At 40.7% G+C, this 19,582-nt stretch overlaps 2 protein-coding genes across 2 annotated transcripts; one reads left to right on the top strand and one right to left on the bottom strand.

Moving 5' to 3' along the window:
* Positions 1-782: 782 nt before the first annotated feature.
* On the bottom strand, positions 783-7,303 carry LOC100892484 (uncharacterized protein C6orf118). The gene is made up of 8 exons (XM_030995508.1): positions 7,220-7,303; positions 5,551-5,886; positions 4,292-4,819; positions 3,554-3,685; positions 2,919-3,106; positions 2,166-2,478; positions 1,511-1,572; positions 783-960 (listed from the first exon to the last, which is right to left on the bottom strand). Exons 2-8 carry the CDS (start codon positions 5,803-5,805, stop codon positions 903-905), a joined length of 1,536 nt encoding a protein of 511 aa, XP_030851368.1. The 5' UTR covers positions 5,806-5,886; positions 7,220-7,303; the 3' UTR covers positions 783-902.
* A 42-nt stretch (positions 7,304-7,345) lies between these two features.
* On the top strand, positions 7,346-19,470 carry LOC753333 (cleavage stimulation factor subunit 2). The gene is made up of 9 exons (XM_030995507.1): positions 7,346-7,481; positions 11,654-11,902; positions 12,561-12,592; positions 13,475-13,582; positions 14,324-14,443; positions 15,005-16,058; positions 16,648-16,904; positions 17,517-17,585; positions 18,677-19,470. Exons 1-9 carry the CDS (start codon positions 7,445-7,447, stop codon positions 18,803-18,805), a joined length of 2,055 nt encoding a protein of 684 aa, XP_030851367.1. The 5' UTR covers positions 7,346-7,444; the 3' UTR covers positions 18,806-19,470.
* Positions 19,471-19,582: the final 112 nt, after the last annotated feature.

Below are 19,582 nucleotides of genomic sequence, written 5' to 3'. Positions count from 1 at the left end.
CGTAAGTTGAAACATGAGTTCGGTTGGAAATAGATTTGGATGCGATTTCAAGTATTGATCATATTACAGTGCATGGCGCAATATGGCTCAGTAGTGGTCCCTGGTTCGAAACCAAGGTGATGCGCTGGTGTCCATTGGTAAGGCATTAACCCTCGGAGAAGAATTTAAAGCCATCGGTCCCCTGGTTGCTTACTTAATACAAGCATAGACATGCCTTTTTAGCAGTCAATAAAACAATCATCAATCATCATCATCATCAGTATCATATACATTGCTGATCCAATAACCGATCCACTGCGGTTTAATAAACAACGCAGAAGTACCTCCAGCCACTTCCCTAAGGATTGAAGCCTTTAACCACAACTCACAATTAAATTGAACCCTTCTGTGTCACCAAGTTTATGAAACACTTGCAATTGTATCTACACTGTACAGTGCCCTACTTCATTACTTAATTGGGCATAAAATAAAATCTTCTCTGATAATAAAATTCACGGTGTATTTCTGTTTGAGGAAGGAGAGCGTAACCATTCTTAGTTCCAGCACAATAGCTCAACACTCAATTCTTGATATCCTAGTCACACAATTGGCATTGTTTAACGAAACAGTCATAAGTATACAAGTTCACCGACATCCCATTGAAACGTGTGTGTGAAATCGATGGGTTGTTGGCAAACTTGTACTTATGATGGTTTCATGAAACACTACCCAGGCCAACAACAGACCAAACAAAGTACTAAATTACCCCCAAATGACCAAGAATTGGCCAGTTTGGAGGCCAGATTTACTGCCCATAGATTTTCAATGTTCAATTCAGCTATCATCCATAAACCAAGAAAAAATGTTCCTTGTATACAAACACCACACTGGCCATAGTAGGATCCATATTTACTGGCAAGCTCCTAGTATACTCCTGGAAATGTCATGGCACCTATAGTGTTGATACTCTTCCAAATGGCTCTGAAAAATGAAAAGAAAAAAAAATGATCAGAGATGAAATTTTTTTTTAAAACAAATTACTCCCACACCCATATTCTTGTGTTTCGAAATGCTAAATACTGGTACAGATTCTATTTTTCATTTCATTAATTATTTGCAGAAATTATTTGCAATATTCCTAGAATTTACAAATCATTCTTTGGTCCTTTTAGACCATCTACTCAGATGCTGCAAGGCCAGGGGTCTGTTGCACAAAACAGTTGCTTTATCCCATAATTATAAACAAAACACAATTATGAAGACATGAGCATGTGTCCCTTCCCAATATCATTTCGGTTTTGTGAGAGGAACCTGCAATATAAGATGTCAATTCTCAAAAGAATAATCTAACAGTGCCCATAAGCCAGCAGCATAACAGAATGGTGCTGATGTAACAAGTTGTCAATATATAACCAGGTAAATTCCTTGGTTCCAAGAAATTTGTTATAAAAAGGTCAGATATACTTTCAAAATACCAGTTCCAGATAAAACCCTCCTGCTTCAGTGCTACTTCACAATGTTATTGACCTACCTGATATCTGTATCGGGTGCATCATACCTCTCGAGAAGTTTGTCCACATCCACACTCAGACCCTGGAAACGAACCAAAACAAATAATTATTGATAAATGAGAATAAATCTTGAACAAATCGTATGCAAAGTACACAAACTTACACACAAAATTGTAATTACAGGAGATCTTTTCAGATCAGATATCAATCAAATATTATTTTATCATAGTAATTGTTATGCACTTTATTCATTGTGCTTTTTTTTTTAATCACAGCCCTTATTTTTCTTTAGTGTGCTTGTTTACCAAAGCTCATTTTTTTTCTCCCTTATTGGGCTTTTTTTTTCCAAAGCTAAACGGCTCACAGCTCCAGGGATATTTTTACATCACCACTCAAAGGGCACAACTCAAAATCCAACCAGTATTCACAGAGAAGGAGAGAGAGAGAGAGCATGCTTGTTTTGATCATTCAAGACTCAAGTCAACAGTTTATACTCAGAGGGGTCAAATCCCTCTCAGCTTTAAAGCCCCACTGCACTACTTATGGCTACTTGCGCCCTCTATATAGCTAACAATGTCTAATCGGTGCCTGTTGGTCCCCCATGATGAGATAACCACCTGTCAGATAATCCCCCTGGCCAAACTAGTACCGACAGGCTTAAGAAGAAACTTTTACCTGTATTGTCTTCGCCAAGTACTCATTAGTGGAGAGGAGTTTGAGCACCTCTGCCTCCGTATCCCTCAGACAGCCTTCCATATGGTCACAGATAGACCGAGGCACATGGTGCTCGTGAAGGTCCTCTGTCAGGGCTTCTATCTCACCCTGCAGGTCTAGGATCTTATTATGGTGTTCCAGAACCTGGTCCCCCTGGCCCAGGACTATCTCCTCTTCCTTGGCCTTGACCCTCGCGGCGATGGGGTCGGGGAGGCCGATGAGAGGCGGAAGCTTGGCAACCCCATGTTCTTCTTTGCGCAGTGTCTCTCGTAACCTGTGCAGCATGAGTTCATGAAAAGGCATTGTCAGAAGAAGAAAAAAAATCGAAATCAAAAGATCGTTTAAAACATAAACACATTACCATAATCAGAACAAAGAATAAAAAAGTTTAAAGATGCTTAGTTTGTACACTGTTTGACAAGGGGGTCAGATATACCAATTCAGCCTGTGACGAAATACTTATTAGTCTATCAAGGAGACCAGGACCTTATCTTATAAAGAGTTGCGATAGATCCAAATCAATCCCAAGTCCTACAATCAATAGCAAGTTAGAAGTCACCTGTCTCTTATGTATAGTTGCAATTATATCAATCACAAATAAGTTGCAATCAATATCAACTCTTTGTACGATGGACTTCATTATTCCTAGAGTTTATGAATCGTGTACACTCCATAAGGAGTCAATAGTCAAACAAAATAAGAGTTCTTGCTTACCTGTCATTTTCTTCAAGCAGATTCTTAGTCTCCTGTTCCATTTTCTTGACCACGTCCTGACCAATAGCCAGTTCTCCAGGCAGGACCACACCACTAGCAGTCAGTCCCCTGACCTGCTGGCTCAGGATCTCACCATGCTTGTGAGGCTGTGTGTCCAGTAGTAACCCCATGTAAAGGTCAAACTCACCCTATAAATCAAAAGTGACAGGTAAAAATTTGTGAGAAGTTTCTAAATTGACCCTAACGCAAATACCATGTCTGCCTGTAGATGGCGACCTTCCTCCTTTACTGCGCAGTTCGGCACATGTGCAGATACTATACTGGGGAAGACGCCAAGACAAGCTTTCATCCGTTTTTTTGGCTTCCGTAGAGAATGTACAGCGGTTTCAACTAATTCCTTATTAAACTAAACCATTGTTCAGGTTTCATGAACTCCCCCCAATGATTTAATGAGATCTGTAGGCACCATCATAATGGGTTCTAGTTTATTGGTTCCGAAACTATAATTTCTATCTGAAGTTCAGTCCTGTTCGTAGTCCATAGTCGTATTATACCCGATTGGCCCCGACTCAGGCCACGGGAAAGACACTTAGTCTCGTCAGGCTACACTCCCTTTAATCTATTGAGGATCTCACCTTGACTTCCAGCAGGACCTTGGCAAAGGTTGGGGTTTCTTCGATGAGTTCATCCCAGATATCACTGTAGATCTGCAACCGGTGAAAGTTTGGCGCACTGAATCTAGCCTCCACATTCAGCTCCTGAAGTTTCTACAAATTGGATATTCAATGAAATAAAAGGTTTAAAAATAGTGTCGCTCGTTTGCAGGAGACACCTAAATAGCAGAGAATTATTTTAACATCAACAAGATTTTAGTGTCTTTCGCATGGCTTATACACTTACTTGGGAAGTACTGAAGTCTGAAATAACATTAAAATTTCATATGCAACCCACCAAATATCACTGTAGACATACTTGCACTAGGTAGTCTGTGGGAATGTGTGTATTAAATACATCAAAATCAATTGGTAGCCAATGTGAAGGGAGCGATAGCACCAGGCATTTGTTTTTTGTGGGACATCTTGATATCTTACTCACTTAAGACTACTATTGTTTTTGTTTCATGAGTACATGTACAGTATATAGTGCATATTATCCCAGGAATTTCCAAAAGGAATCAACATTCTCGCCCATGTATATTGCCTCAGAGACATTACATTTCATCTGAACAATGTAGCAATAAAAGAAAACTATCATTGCTACCAATTTGAAGAACAGTATGGGATCAATTTAGCTCTAAAAAGAAATCCTGTCCTGAAATGGAAAAAAATGTAAGTCCCTATTGATGTTTCTGAACTCTGTCTGCTGTTCCCTACCTCATATAATTTCCTTTCCAAATGTGCCACTGCTTTCCTCCCTGTTAAGACCCCTTTCTCATACATCTCCTCTTTCCTCAGTACGTTCTTCTGAAAGTCCAGAAACCTATTGAGCTGGTCTCTTTTCGTAATCCCAGCCAGGTGGCTTTGCACAAATTGTTGCTTGTGCAAGTCCCTCCCTCCAGCACTCCTGTCCTCCCTCTTATCAAATGGAGGCAACCGGTGGGGGGGAGACTGGGTCCGTGAGATCCCCCGAGTTGTTTTCTGACGAGAAACAGGGAGCATGATTTCGGGCAGGGACAGCTCTTCAACGCAAACGCCATCGTCAATGTACGAAGCTGGGGAATCCATCCGAGCATCCAAATTAGACGCTCTCTGGGGTTGGGCTCTGCTACCATGGTGACTACCTGCGGATGCTTTGGTAGTTCTCTGGTCCGTCCTTAGGTCTGCTGGGGTAGGGTGAGGCAAACTCCCAGCTGTACCTGTGCTGAAGTGATACAAGGCCTGCACCATTTCTTCTTCTTTACTCTGAAAGTGGAGGAAAGCAAAAAGGCCTTTAAAATTATTAGGTTTACAAGACTAGATTACATTGTAGCATATTGCCTATAACAAAAATTAATAGTATTGGTATTGAAGCTTTATGTCTTGCACTACTCAAAGTCTCAAACTGTGTGTCTCTCTCTCTCTATTCAGTGATATTCTTTGATTTTCTTTTTTTTTAAGTATCTATAATTATCTTCTCTTTAGTTAAATGGAAATAAGCCATATGACATAAAGGACTAAGACATGTCTCATTTGACAAATATTCTTTGTTTTCCCACTGACAAATGACAAGTCACTCTATTGAGACCATCGATCAATAATATAATGATCGGGGGATGGGTGTGCAGACACATGACTAACATAAAGACTTATCTTTTGCATTCGGATTTAACAGAAAATATTCATCAAATAGCACTAACCATCATGAATTTTTGTCCTTTATAATATTGTCCAGCATAAGTCTTAGAAGATATATGAAATATTTATGTAAACTTCTTTGAATGGCTATTTTAAATTAAATGTAAGGATAATACACAACCTGTCCGGAAACACAACATCTGGGTATACGTTATGATGGGCACAAACAAGACTTCCATGTATTGCAGCTATAATGGTTATAAATAAGGCTTTACTATGTCAAAATGTCATATTTCAATCTAGTATGGAATCACACTTTTTGCTGTTTCTTTGATCACATATTATGATAATTTCTTTACCTGTGCACGTCTCGGCGAGGGCAGCTTGCTTGGGGCAAGCAGCAGGGGTACCTCCTTGCCCGAACTCTCCCAAGGCTTGTGGGTTGCCATCTCAGGGGGCTTTGAGAGCCGGTTGTGATTCAAGTGACCCTTGGTCCTCAGTAAGATGTCATACTTCTGCTCCTGAAAGAGACCCTCCATGACATCCCGCAGGGGGCGAGAACTAACCCCTGGTGGAGGGAGGGGCCCGTCTGGACCCTTTTCTTCTGAAGCCATAGCCAATATGAAGACTACTGCGAGGTTATAGTAATGCCCTCTAGGTTTTTGAACAGTCCATAGAATGTGTTGGAGAAGTGTCTATAGAAGATAAACATACAGAAATTTAAGATGTACTGAACAATGAATTGGAGAAGGAAAAAAGTGCTAGGAGTGGGCGAACCACCAACATAAAAAAAAATGGGTCCTAACACTCAGAATATCATTAATCAATAAGACGCAAAAACAAAATTGGTTCTGACATACGAAGCTCATGGCAAGAACCCATTAAATTTTGATTGATGACTTTAAAAGATTTGTTTTTGTTTTATCCATTTTATCACCTTTATTTTTATCTTGTCATATGGTGAGAGACATGCAGACAGACCCCCCCCCCCCCCAGCCCCCCCCCCAAAAAAAAACAACAACACTGGATTAGATGACTTTTGGCATTTCAAAATAAAACAAACCCCAAAAGTGAATGGTGGTAATCACACCAAGCTGCCTCTGCCTACATCATACCTGTATCTTACTAACTTTCCTTTTTCTCATTCTTCTCCTTCTTTCTTCACTAGACTATCTCTCTTCAATTTTCTTCTATTTCTTCATTTTCCTCATACCAGTACTCCCCCTTCTCTTCTTTAATCTCCCATCCATCACTTTCTTCTCTTCCTCTCCTTCCTTTTCTCCTATTTTTATCCTCCTATTTTAATTCCTCTTGTACCATATTCAGAAATCCTGAATTTTCTGAATACCGATTACTGCACGATACTCCCCTCCTCTCCCCCTCCCCAACTCTCTCTCTCTCTCTCTCTCTATTGTTCTTCTCATCTTCTTCTTCTAGATCTAGACTAGAACTACATCTTCTTTCTTTCTTTTTTGTTGTCTTCTTCTTCTTCTTCTCATCCTCTCTTTTGTTTTCTACTTCTTTTTATCCTCCTTCTTAATTGCAATTCCTCTCTAAACCCGAGTCTTGTATTTAAAAATCCTGAATTTCCCTTATAGGGTTTACTGCTGTCACTGATTAAAGTACTCCCCTCCTCTGTCTCTCTCTGTCTCTCTCGCTTCTTCGTCTTTTTCTCTTCTTCTTCTTCTCCTTCTTCTTCTAGCTCCCCCTCCTCCTCCTTCTCCTTGAAATTCTTCTTCTTCCCCTTCTTCTTCCTCTTCCTCTTCCTCTTCCTCTTCCCCTTCCCCTTCCCCTTCCTCTTCCTCTAGCCTCTTCTGCTTGTGCTAGTGCTACAATTTTACAAATAAAAAAAAACAAATAAATGCACGCATGGGACTGGTTCGTATTACCAACTGGATATAGACTCTTTTGTGCAGCGTCACCCTGAGATCAAGAGCTTTGTCAATTACACTAAACTATGCAGAGATTAAAATAATATCAGAAAAATATTTTCAAATCTTTTCTTATCAAGAAAGTATTCATATTTACCGTGAAGCCTGCAACTGAAAAATGGTCAAAGAATTTCTTAATTTTGTTTACGCTGGCCAAGTTGCTATGCTAGTCAACTGTAGATGGCGCTCGTTAAATGTGAGTAATTTTTTTTGTTCACGTTCGTTCGAGATATACATGCTGGCGACGTCGACTGTCTTCATTTCAACATTTCACCTTGTTTTCTACATTTGTGTGTTTGCCTAAGTCGCCACATATTTGAAAATGTCCGCTGCGGATAGATCCGTCCGTTCTGTCTTTGGTAAGAAACTCCAGATATTAAGATTTGTAGAAAAACAAGCATGATTAGTTGATTATAGACGAGACCTAAGTAAGTTCTTCTCTCAAGTCAAGTCAAGTCAAGCGTTTACCCGCCACTGCACCGGTACTACATGGGGGTTCCGTTTCACTAGCACTGCAGCTCATGCAGTGCACTGTCTTGTCTGTTTGACCATAGACGTAATAGAAATGGACTTTTGACGGCAAGAGTAGTAAAAGTAATGATAGCTACCACCTGTTCTTATGTCTTACTTTCTTCTATGTTTTAAGTCTGACCGCAACGCTGCGGGCATGTTTTGATAAGCTCCGATAAGGGTCCTTTGGTCCTATGAGATCCACCGGGATTTTGCCGACCTCTATCGGCCAAGTCGCTTCGCACTGACCAATGCTTCCCACGATTTGCGCTTCTCATTTCATGAATGAATCGTGACAGGAGAGCCTTCTGCCCATGCGCAGCTAAATACTACGTCAATAGTGCCCCGGATGTAAACATGAGGTTTACGTCCTGTTCATGCTCGCCAATCTGTAAAAAAAGCCGTTGAAATCGGTGATTTCTTCGATTTTTTACGAATTTGTGTTGGTGTGTAGCAAACTCATCATATAAGCAAGGAAAGTCACCACAAGAGCTTACAAAATACAGTTTAAAAAGTGTTTTTTTTCTCCTGTTTCCGTTAATTTCTCTGTGAAACCAACGACGTTGTGGTGATCACAAATCCTTCGTTTGTCGAATACAATCATTCGTTATTTGTTGCGTTTGCGTGCGTTTTTTTTATAGGCATTGGAAGAATGGGGTTGTTTTCGTGAGTGCTCAGAAAATCTGTGGTAATGCGTGACTTCTTCGCATCATGACCACTAAATTGCCGTGCCTTTGTCTAATCCAAATTGCACACGTAGTCCCATTGATAGAGATCGGCGGGTGCATGTTTTTTTCAAGTTATATTTTGGACTTGTTAATCCGAGAGTGACTGCTTTTTTTTTTCTTCCCTCAGATTTTATCTTATTTCATCTTGATGTAGGCCTACTATATGTGTACGTTTTTTTTTTGAGAATCTAGGAATTAGGATAAATATCTGTGTCCGTAAATTTGGGAATTGACCATTGCAAAATATTCAACATTTCCGTCGTCTGCTATGTCGATATATGGACTGCCCATCATAATCATAAAGTTCTTCCTTATTTATGTCATCTAATGATAATCCTGCCCTTCTAATTACTTTATAAACAACACATGACTCATGAGTACGAGAAAAATATGTATTATGGAACAATACACACATCGAAATAAATAATAATTGTTAGTATAAATACAACGCTGAAAACAATAACAATAATATCGTCAGGCACAAAGACGAAAACATGTTCGCTACGACCGCATGGCGGAGAGCGCTCGTACTATTTAACACTAGGTTCTCAACGATTTGAAGGAGCAGCGAACAACCCCAAATCGCGAGCTTGCTGTTGCGATTATGAAAGATTGCGCAAGTGATCGCATCCAGCTGTCGGGTTGCGGTGGGACCACCGCTGGGTTTTTGCATCGGCGCGAAATTTAAACCTTGCCGGTGGAACTCATAGGATCAAAGAAACTGCTTCGTCGATAGTCCATTCTATTACGTCTATGGTTTGACTATGTGAGACTGTGAGACTGGGAGAATGTGTAGCCTAAGGCTTATTAAGGGCGAGGTTGTAATAAAAAAAAGTATTAATTATGATGATGGGCTGCCTGATCGATGCTGTGCTCAGGCACAAATCATGGTCATGGAGAGAGAGAGAGAAAGAAGAAAAAGAGGAGAGCTAGAGTCAGAGAAAGGCAAAGAGAAAGAAAGAAGAGGAAGAAGAAAATAAAGGGTAAAGAAGAAGATCAGGGGAAGGCGATAAGGCCCTCCCCCCATCAAAAAAATAAGAGAGAAGGAACGAAAATGAAATGAAGGGAGAAATCAGTTGAAATTTTCCTGCCATCAAGTTGTGGATCGGGGGGGGGGGGGAGGCCCTTGCTTCTCCCCCACCTGCCCTCGCCCCCAAAAAAGAGAAAGAAGACTAGAGAAGAGGAGAGCAAAAAGGGAACAAAAAGAGGAAGAAGAAAAGAAAAGATGGGGAGATCATTTGCGTTTAATCCAGTGAAACGAAGCATCAGGGGGGGGGGGGGGGGGGGGGGGGGGGGGGGGGGGGCGAAAGGCACTTGCTTCCCTCCCCGCAAACCTTAATGAGAGAGAAGGAAGGGATTGTGGGTAAGAGAAAGAGGAGAAAAAGGGGGAAATAGAGAAAGAAGAAACTAAGAAGGAAGGAAGGAAAGAGAAAGAAAAAAGGGAAGGAAAAAAAGAGGAAAACGAAAAAGAAATGAAGGGAGAAATCAGTTGAGATTTTCCTGCCATCAAGTTGTGGATCAGGCCCTTGCTTCTCCCCCACCCGCCCTCGCCCCAAAAAAAGAAAAGAAGACTAGAGAAGAGGAGAGCAAAAAGGGAGCAAAAAGGGAACAAAAAAGAGGAAGAAGAAAAAAAAGAAGGGGAGATCATTTGCGTTTAATCCAGTGAAACAAAGCATTGGGGGGGGGGGCGAAAGGCACTTGCTTCCCTCCCCGCAAACCTAAATGAGAGAGAAGGAAGGGATTGTGGGTAAGAGAAAGAGGAGAAAAAGGGGGAAAAAGAGAAAGAAGAAACCAAGGCCATAATGTAGGGGAGATCAGTTGCGAATTTCCCTGCCAACAAGGTGTAGATGGGGGGGGGGGGGGGGGGGTATTTCTAAATTGATACCGGTGATTTACCAATGTTGCTGAAATGACATAATTTTCCAAGATTTTTCCTCACATTTTAATAAATTATAATTTTGTATGCGTTTGTTGGAAAATGACAAATTCCTAATGTTACAGTCAGGAACGAAATATGCCATTAGAGGCCTACATTTAAGGCCTACATTTAAGGCCTAAACAAAAAAGATGTTTTATTGCCCTTTCCGACCGACCCAAAAGTCTTGAAATCTATTGACGACTTTTTAAAAGAGGTTTTGTTTTTTTAAACCTTTTTTTTTAGCATTCAAAAAGAAGATAAAATTATTTTTAAAAATAAAGATTTCTGACCGACGGACCGACCCATGTTTTGGCATCGAAAGGGCAATACAACCAGTGAAAAAAATACACGAGGGCTCCGGGCGAATTAGCCCCCGAAATGCCCAAAAGAGCCCCCGAAAAATCAGAAAAGAGCCCCCATGAATTTGCATAGAGTTCAATGCAAAACAAATTTTAGAATGTTATTTTCATGTAGGCAAGCTTGAAAAGTAGCCTGCGAAAAATAAATACTAATTTTTTCCCTGAATACAACACCTTTTTTTTGTAGGCCTAATGTGATTTACTTGCATAAATTTAATGAAGATCCGAGATCGAGATTAGAGTCGCTAACTTCACGCAGGCACGTGTGACAATGTGAAAATAAATGTGTTCACATACATTTGCAGCAAAACCAAGATTTCGCAATCTCGTCAGAGGTCAGCGTTTTTGTAAAGTAAGGAGTATGTTGTGTTATGAAAATAAAATATTATCAACATAATCATGTTATAGGTGCCTGGTGCCAAGGTGTACTGGCGACAATGCTGTGAGTTTGTGTGTTTAGAGTCGTAATTTAAACCTTTAGGCCTGAACAGAACACTCACACAAAAAAATGCTAAAATTTCAAATCTTAATCTGAGAGTCCTAAAATGCTGCTTAGTGTTTGGAACCATAATTATTGCCTTACGTCAATATGGACATGCTTAACAGGGGTGATAGTGAGCACTAAAAAAAAATAGGTTTTTTGTTTTTCCGTTAACCACGCCCCCCCCCCCCCCCCCCCCCTTGAGTAAAAAAAAATGAAGAGGATTCGCGGGGAAAAAATGGCATCTAACAACATTCCCCCCTTTCGAGTAAGAAAATTGGGGAAAAATAGGGCAAAATAGGGAAGAATAGAGAAAATAAGGGGGAATCGGAAAAATCAGGATAAAATAGGGAAGAAAAAAAAAATCAGGTAAAAAAAAAAAAAAAAAAATCTGGGTTTGTTTTGTTTTTGTTTTTGTTTTTGTTTTTTTAAATCGGGGAAAAAATTGGGAAACCGATTTAAATCGGGTTTTTATCAGGCCTGGCTTAAGAGCTTAAGTTTTAATGCTTTTTTTCTCAACATCTTTTGACCACAGTGGGGAACATTCCCTATGAGATAACAGAAGAGAAACTGAAGGATATCTTCTCCGAGGTCGGCCCTGTGATCAGCTTCCGTCTCGTCTTCGATCGGGACACTGGCAAACCCAAGGGATATGGGTTCTGCGAGTACCAGGACCAAGAGACGGCGCTCTCAGCTATGCGAAACCTGAACGGCTATGAGCTGAGTGGGAGGAGTCTCAGGGTTGATAATGCTACCAGTGAGAAGAACAGGGAGGAGCTTAAAAGTGAGTTTTGCTGAATCACTTTTAGAAAGAACATTTTTATCACCACTGTCCTTTGATTACATGCTTTAGTGAGTTAGTACATTTATTTCTGATCTAGGGGAAAATGCCAGCAAAACACAATGTTTCATTTCAAATAATTGAGGCCCAAAATTGAAAATGATACAATTAATTAAAAAGAGTTACACAGATTAAACAGGATGTATTTCGATTCACAAGAGCATCAGCTTTTACATGTATACTTTAACACAAAGTTACTGCCCTTGTGACTGTAAACCTCCAAACAGACGATACGTTTATAGTCTAGATACTTGTCTTTTGATGTCTGTTTCACAGCTGCTTTAATTCAATTTGATTTGAATTATTTTTTGTATACATTTTTGAAGGATTATTTCTGTGATTGTCAAAGATTTATATTATTTTCCTCAGACGTATTTAAAACATATTTAGTCATGGAAATACATGTACTACCTAGTACCTACTGTACATGTTGTCCAGATTTTGTCATATGCCGTTGTTTGAGCTCTCTGTACAATGTAGGTGTTGAAAAATAGGTGTTAGTAGACTCGCTACAATAATGCATACCGTAGTATTTATCATTGAAAGAAAAAAGAAAATTTATTTTACTTCGACCATGTTTCCTCTTTCCATTCTATTTTAGCTGCATTACAGCAGAGTCAGCCACCTCCTGAAGTAAGTACACATTCTGTGATCGGTTTTCATCACCTTATTTATTTATTAAGGTTCAAAGATTTTATTGATTTTTTCTTAGTCCTGCTCACTCAATAAATAATAAATGAGGATTCCTATTTTATGATCAATTGTTCAGAATAGTTTAAAGATTTAATCTCTTCGGATTGATTTATTACCCGAGTGAGGTAATATGAAATGGATGCAAGTAAAGTCTCATTTATGAGGGCTACAGAGTGTGTTCAGAGACCTTGCATTGTATGCAATATATGATTGCCAGAAAGCTTGTTGAAGGTAGCTCTTTCAGTGAAATTCAATGGCACGTGTGGACTGAATCTGACTTATTAACTCTTGCAGTACCAGAGGTGCAAATATGCACAAAGTAATACACACAATGTCCATAGACCTCCAATCTCTTTGGCACCGTAAGAGTTAAACATTGTCCTTGTCCTATCTGGGATCTTGCTAGCTAGGGCAGTCGTACATTAGCAGGAGTAATTCATACACTTACATATATTGTGTAATCATGGTGCTGTCGTCCCAGCTTTTATTTTGTGTAAGGACATTGCTTCACTTTATGGCTGCTGGGACAACAGCACCACAGCGCCTAGAAACAATGTATTAGACGCGTTATAAATGTGATCTACCGGTTATTATTATTATTATTACAGAACCACAAAATAATTGACTATTTATTACCTAGAAACACTTCTTAGCTGGAAAAACTCCCATGGTTTTACATGTCATTTTAATTCGCTAAGTTGCTCTTAGGTACCCTCTTTTACGGGTGGCTCGAGTTAGGGACGGACACAGTTTTTATTTTATATTGCTGCTGAGAACTTGTGTTTACCCGAATTTGTAATTGCCTGTCTTTCAACTGGACAGTCCCCCTACGGTGATTCTGTAGCACCCCAGGAAGCCCCAGAAGCCATCTCAAGAGCGGTGGCCAGCCTGCCTCCTGAACAGATGTACGAGGTCATGAAACAAATGAAGGTAACCAAACAAGAAAGCTACATAGTTTGTAAAGGGTTTTTAGTTGTATCTAGTGATCTTTGATGTTTCAACGATTCTTGAATTTCTCATACATGTATTTTATTTTGATACTTTGTTAAAATTTTCCTGGGGAAAGGCATCCTGTTGAGTTAACAAAAGAGTACTACTGTAAAAACCATATATTTTTGCAAAATGAGACTTCTTAAAAAGAGGCCTCTTTCAAGGCAACCATCTAAATTTCGCAAATTACAACAATTTAGTTTCATGTAAAACCTTGATTTAATCATATTAATAATAGTTATAAGATATTTCCATACCGCAAATTGCATAATGCCTATAAGTGGTTTAGACAGAAAATAGTTGATGAGTAAAGAAACAGAATTTGCATTTCAAATTACATCAAATTAATTAACATTAAAAGCTTTGCAAATGAAAATAGTACATTTAGTTAGTTAGTATCGTGACAGGAAAGAGTAATGAATCAGATCCACTTGTGAAATTCGCAAGTGTTTCATGCTCACTAAAGTCTGCTGTTTCATAGTAAATGACAAGATTAATTGTGCACATAGGCTTGATTAAAAGTCAGCTGTTTTACAGTAAATGACAAGATAGATTGTGCATGGCAACATCGTACAAAGGGTTGATTGCTTGCTGTTTTAATTTGGTAATATAGTATAATAAAACCTACCTGTGATGAATAACAGTCACATTATTATTATTTGTGTCTTCTTTGCATTGTAGATTGTGATTCAGAACAACCCTGTGGAAGCCCGTAACATGTTACTGCAGAATCCTCAACTGGCTTATGCCTTGCTTCAGGCTCAGGTCGTCATGCGCATTGTTGACCCTAACGTTGCCATGGTGAGAGAAAGTTCTGTGACATTCAATTGTTTTCATAGTTCAACACACGATAATTGACTCTAGAATCACAAGATAGTGATGATGATGATGATGTAACTGATTGTGTTAATGATGATGATAACTGTTGATGATGAATATAATTCATTTTGGTGTATATTTAATTATTGAATGACATGTTGTATTTTTGCACTGTGGGGAAAACCCTGGATTCAGTTTCTGCTGTGACTATCGGCTCACAGTGCATAGCAGGTTCCCAACTGCTTGAACGTGGGTTGGAAAAGGTACAATGTAGATACAACAGTGCCATGTCTAGTGATATTGATGGCAAATATTAAAAAGGCATTGTAATTTTGAATTTTAGTTGATTTCAAAGAATTGGTTTTAATTAGGAGGATTATTGTGTTCATGTTGGAAGGAGCCTTTGTGTCTAGTAATTTGTTTCAATTTTATAGCATCTTTTATTATCAGTGTTGTAGAAATTGACAGGTTTAGTGACCCTGTCAATTGAGAGATCAATGTTGATCACCAATCACCGATATTTTTTTTTGTCGTTTGTTTCAGACTCTGCTTCACAGGCAGACAGATGCACCACAACCTCTGATTCCCCCTGAAATGAATCAAGGTCCTGGTCCTCACCCTGGGCAGCACCAAGGCCCAGGACCCCAGGGAAACCAAGGCATGGGTATGGGTGGACCAAGACCGGATCATCAGATGGGCCCGGGTGGTATGAACCAGAGGGGTATGAATCCTAACATGGGTCCAGGAATGAACCAGGGCTCCATGGGACCAAGAGGGATGGGTCCACAGGGCATGGGACACCAGGACATGGGTAGGGGCGGTATGGGCCCTCAGGATAGGAACATGCAGGGAGGTATGCAGAGGGGTGGAATGGGGCCTGGAGATATGAACAGGGGCGGTATGGGCCAAGGAGATATGAACAGGGGCGGTATGGGCCAAGGAGATATGAACAGGGGTGGAATGGGCCCAGGGGATAATATGAACAGGGGTGGTATGGGACCCGGGGATAATATGAGCAGGGGCGGTATGGGCCAGGGAGAAACAAACAGGGGTGGCATGGGACCAGGGGAAATGAACAGGGGTGGTATGGGCCAGGGAGAAGCAAACAGGGGTGGTATGGGCCCAGGAGAAGGTAATCGGGGCAATATGGGCCAAAGCGATATGAATCGTGGCGGTATGGGCCCGGGGGACATGGGCCGTGGGGGAATGGGGCCCGGAGATATGAACCGTAGTGGCATGGGCCCAGGGGATATGAGCAGGGGTGGTATGGGCCCAGGGGATATGGGCAGGGGCGGCATGGGGCCAGGTGATATGAATCGGGGTGGTATGGGGCCAGGTGATATGAATCGGGGCGGTATGGGCCAGCAAGATACAGGCATGGGAGGTATGGGTCAAGGTCGAGGGCCAGGGATGGGTATGAATGAGATGGGTCGAGGGGGAGGTCCAGACATGAACAGGGGTATGGGTTCCGGACAGCAGGGTCCACAGGGCAGGGTACATGGAGGTATGGACCAGGGCCGAATGAACATGGGTCAAGGAGGAGGAGGACCAGCTGGACCAGGAGGACCTGGAATGAGCCCAAACATGATGAATCAAGGTAAGCTACAGATGCGCTATTGCTTCTCTATTCTCATGGAATCTGTACATCATATACCTAGCAATGGTGGAGAGGATTTATGAGGTTCCAAACAATTCTGCTATTTATCCTATTAAATGAACACTTTTCTTTCTCAAAAAGAAAAGAAACACGAATATTTTGTTGTCGTAGAGATAGATTTGAAGTAGTGGGGGGCTCCTTCGCTATCATCTAAGTTTTAAAATTCCTTGAAATGTCTTAGTCCATTTAATCTGGACCACTTTTTCATCTTCCAAATAGTTCCACCAGGGGTGGTATTCAGAAAGCTCACCTAGCACTCAATTAGCAAATTGGTGTTCTGGTAGTTCACTTAAGTGCCCTTTTCCAGTTGGCTGGAGGTGCATTGCATGTATGCTTTCATACATGCATATGGTGTGCACGCAGTAGCTAGATAAGGAGTTTAATAATTTTGGTATTCTGAAAACTCTATTATTTGCCAGTTAATTTTTACAATACGAAAGACCTTATAGGTCTCCAAGGCCCTCAGGTACCATTTGGTTCCCGAAGACAAAGTATTAAAAGAGACCTATCTCTTTATTTTGTTTTTCAGACATGCAGATGAACCGTGGCGGTATGGGAGCCGGCCCAAGAGGTGGACCTCCGGACAGCATGGTCCATGATCCCCGCAGACAGGACCCCAGAGGACCAGGGGCAGCAGGTGGGCCAGGAGGAGGAGGGGTAGGAGGGGGCTTTGAGAGGGGTGAACCTCATGGTATGGGGGGCATGAGGCCCAGTGGAATGGGTGCCGGTGACCCACGCATGACTGACCCAAGAGCAGCGGAAAGGTCACCCATCACAGCATCAACCGTAAGTTGAACCTGCCAGATCAGAGTTGTACAGTCAAACCTGTCTATAGTGACTGCCCAAGGGAAACACAAAAGTGGTCTTTGTAGACAGGTTCCTTTAGTACATGATTCAATGAGAAATCATTTTCAAATGAAACAAAAAAATGTGGTCTTTGTAGACAGGTGGTTACTAAAGCAGGTTTGACTGTATCTGTGTTGAATGTTCTGATGCACATTGATAAATATTCCTGTTACTCTGTACGCACAAACCTCACAGATAAAAGACGGTGAAATCAAATAAAATAAGAGGTGGCATTGGTGCAAAATAAGATGCCAGTTGGCACCTCTTAAAAGAACATTGGGGATTAACGAAAACTCCCTAATCGTGTTTTGTGTCATCATCACTTCATCACTGCCATCACTGATCTCAATCATCAATACATTGGTCGTAAAAATGGATTCACACTTCGTAATTTATTTCTCCTCTTACTGAGCTTGATGATTAGGTTACATTAATCTTTTCCCTCCCAATATGATATTTTCCATTGCTATTACATAGCCTCAATGTCATAGCTGAGTAATCTACAGTAATGTTTATTAATTCTCATGTACATGTACTGCTTTCCTTTTCCAGAATCTTTCGCAGCTTGCCCAGAATATCAACCTGTCACAGACTCAGCCTACACAACAAGATCAAGAAAAGGTACAAGTTTTACAGCATTTCAGAATATCCAAAGAATGTTAGATAGAGTTTTTTTTTTTTAGAGGGGGGGGGGGGTATTTTGAATAATAACTTTCTAAATTTGCGAGTAAGCAAGACAAATTCCGACACTTGGTTGTAGTGAAAAGGTAATTTTCAACTAATTATATCTGGTTAGGAAGATTAAAGTAAACGACACCCAGTAAACCATCTCACTGCCTGCATTCTAGGTGGTGGTTGCCCAAATACCGGTAATTTAAAAATTTCAGGGGCTCCCCCCTCACCCACCCCTCCATCTTGTATGCATGCCTCTGTAGTACCCAATGCAAAAATATGCTGAATGAAAATGAAGCCAGGCATATTTGTTGGTCTATTTATATTTACATGGAATGTAAGCAAGAGATACATCGCAATATTTTCTAGATGCATTTACATGTAGATAGCATTTCAAACTGTATAATGCTGTGAATTCAGATTTTTCATAAGCCTGAAGCAGGGTTTTTTTATTGCTAAAGATAGCCATTTTTGAGGCAATGAATTGCAAAAGAATTCAATGTCCGCCGAAAATTGTCAGCGCTGACTAAATTTGACCAATCAGAGGCCTGGAAAATAGTCGATGACAATAAGATTGTCGGTGAAAATAATATTAGTCGGTGAAAATAATATTAAGCTATGGTCACAAATCAGAGCAGCGACCGATCGATCAGTAGCCTGCTCGGTCGCTGCTCTAATTAGGCATCGCCCAGCGATTAGGTCGGTGCCCGGCCGGCGACCGCCCAGGCACCGAGCGTATTTTGGGCGGCGAGTGAAAAGTGAGCAGGCGCCGCCCAAATTTTAACTCCGCGCTAAAACTTCAGCGGCGACCGAGCGATGCCCTAAAAACGAGCGGTGCCTGGGCGGCCGCCGCTCGGTGGCCGGGCAGCCGCCGGGCAGAATTGGTTAAAAACTCGCCGCTCGGCCGCCGAGCAGTCTACTTTTGGGTAATGTGACCATAGCATTAGTCGGTGAAACGCCCCCCTTGGACCACTGACGAAATATGCATAAGTTTCTAGTTTTTAAGTGTACTAACATCTTTCTTGTGTGTTTACTTGCAGGCTGCTCTGATCATGCAAGTGTTACAGCTGTCGCCTGAGCAGATCAACCTCCTTCCCGCCGAGCAGAGAGCTAGCATCATGGTTCTCAAGGAGCAGATCTCTCGCAGTCAGGGAGGGGCGCCATCTTAGATCAAACCATCCCTGCTTTACTCACTCAATGTCTGAAGTTGTTTTCATTATTAGGAGTAATAAATAAATAATAATGGGCATTTTAGTAGCGCCGTCTTTCTTGACAATTCTATTCCAAGGCGCACATGAAAAATAGAAAGAGTAAGAGGGTTGGGATGAGTATTAAGGTATTGTTATGATTTTATGCAGCTTTTGGAGGGTGGGGAATGTTATTGATGTAACACTGTTCAAACACAGAAAAAATGTGTACCAACTTGTACGGTACACTTTGTATTGAATGAAGGTTGGGAATTACCTACGCCCACTTTGTTTTAGGTATATCATACATTTTTGACACATACAATATGTTTCTTTTTTATAGGAAAACATTTCATATGGGTACACTTTTTGTTTAATTTGTTGCTTTTCAGTAGTTGAGTAATTATAAACATGAAGAAGAAAAAAAATATTGCACGTTGTGTGTCAGCAGATAGATTCATAAGTTTGAATTTGAATTCACCTCGAGCAGTCTTGTATGTTTATGTTGCAAATATTTTGATGTGGGAAGTCAAAATTTCTGTAATACGTTTTTTGTATTTTTTGCTTGTTTCAGCATACATGTATGCATTGCTTTAAAAATAAAGTTGAGTTCTGGTCATGTGATTGCATTGTGGAAGGAACGGTGTGGAATCTATCAGAAAAGGTTGATCATCTAGTATATAAGTATTCATGTGTATTGCAAGGTTCTGGAATCATCAAAATGATAAGAAATGTGGCCAAATCTGGGCAAAGTTACAA

The sequence above is a fragment of the Strongylocentrotus purpuratus genome, unplaced genomic scaffold, assembly GCF_000002235.5.
Source record: "Strongylocentrotus purpuratus isolate Spur 01 unplaced genomic scaffold, Spur_5.0 spur5_scaffold_21, whole genome shotgun sequence".
Classification (NCBI taxonomy): domain Eukaryota; kingdom Metazoa; phylum Echinodermata; class Echinoidea; order Camarodonta; family Strongylocentrotidae; genus Strongylocentrotus; species Strongylocentrotus purpuratus.
Note: the sequence above shows the minus strand (reverse complement) of the source record. Positions and strands in the feature narration are given on the sequence as shown.

Excerpts from the sequence above, each read along its gene's own strand:
- LOC100892484 (XM_030995508.1), bottom strand. The coding sequence starts at position 5,805 with ATGGCTTCAGAAGAAAAGGGTCCAGACGGGCCCCTCCCTCCACCAGGG. Across the intron at positions 3,686-4,291 it reads TGGAAAGGAAATTATATGAG|AAACTTCAGGAGCTGAATGT; the intron begins GTAGGGAACAGC and ends TCCAATTTGTAG. Across the intron at positions 3,107-3,553 it reads AGGTCCTGCTGGAAGTCAAG|GGTGAGTTTGACCTTTACAT; the intron begins GTGAGATCCTCA and ends TTTGATTTATAG.
- LOC753333 (XM_030995507.1), top strand. The coding sequence starts at position 7,445 with ATGTCCGCTGCGGATAGATCCGTCCGTTCTGTCTTTG. Across the intron at positions 11,903-12,560 it reads GAACAGGGAGGAGCTTAAAA|CTGCATTACAGCAGAGTCAG; the intron begins GTGAGTTTTGCT and ends ATTCTATTTTAG. Across the intron at positions 12,593-13,474 it reads AGAGTCAGCCACCTCCTGAA|TCCCCCTACGGTGATTCTGT; the intron begins GTAAGTACACAT and ends TCAACTGGACAG.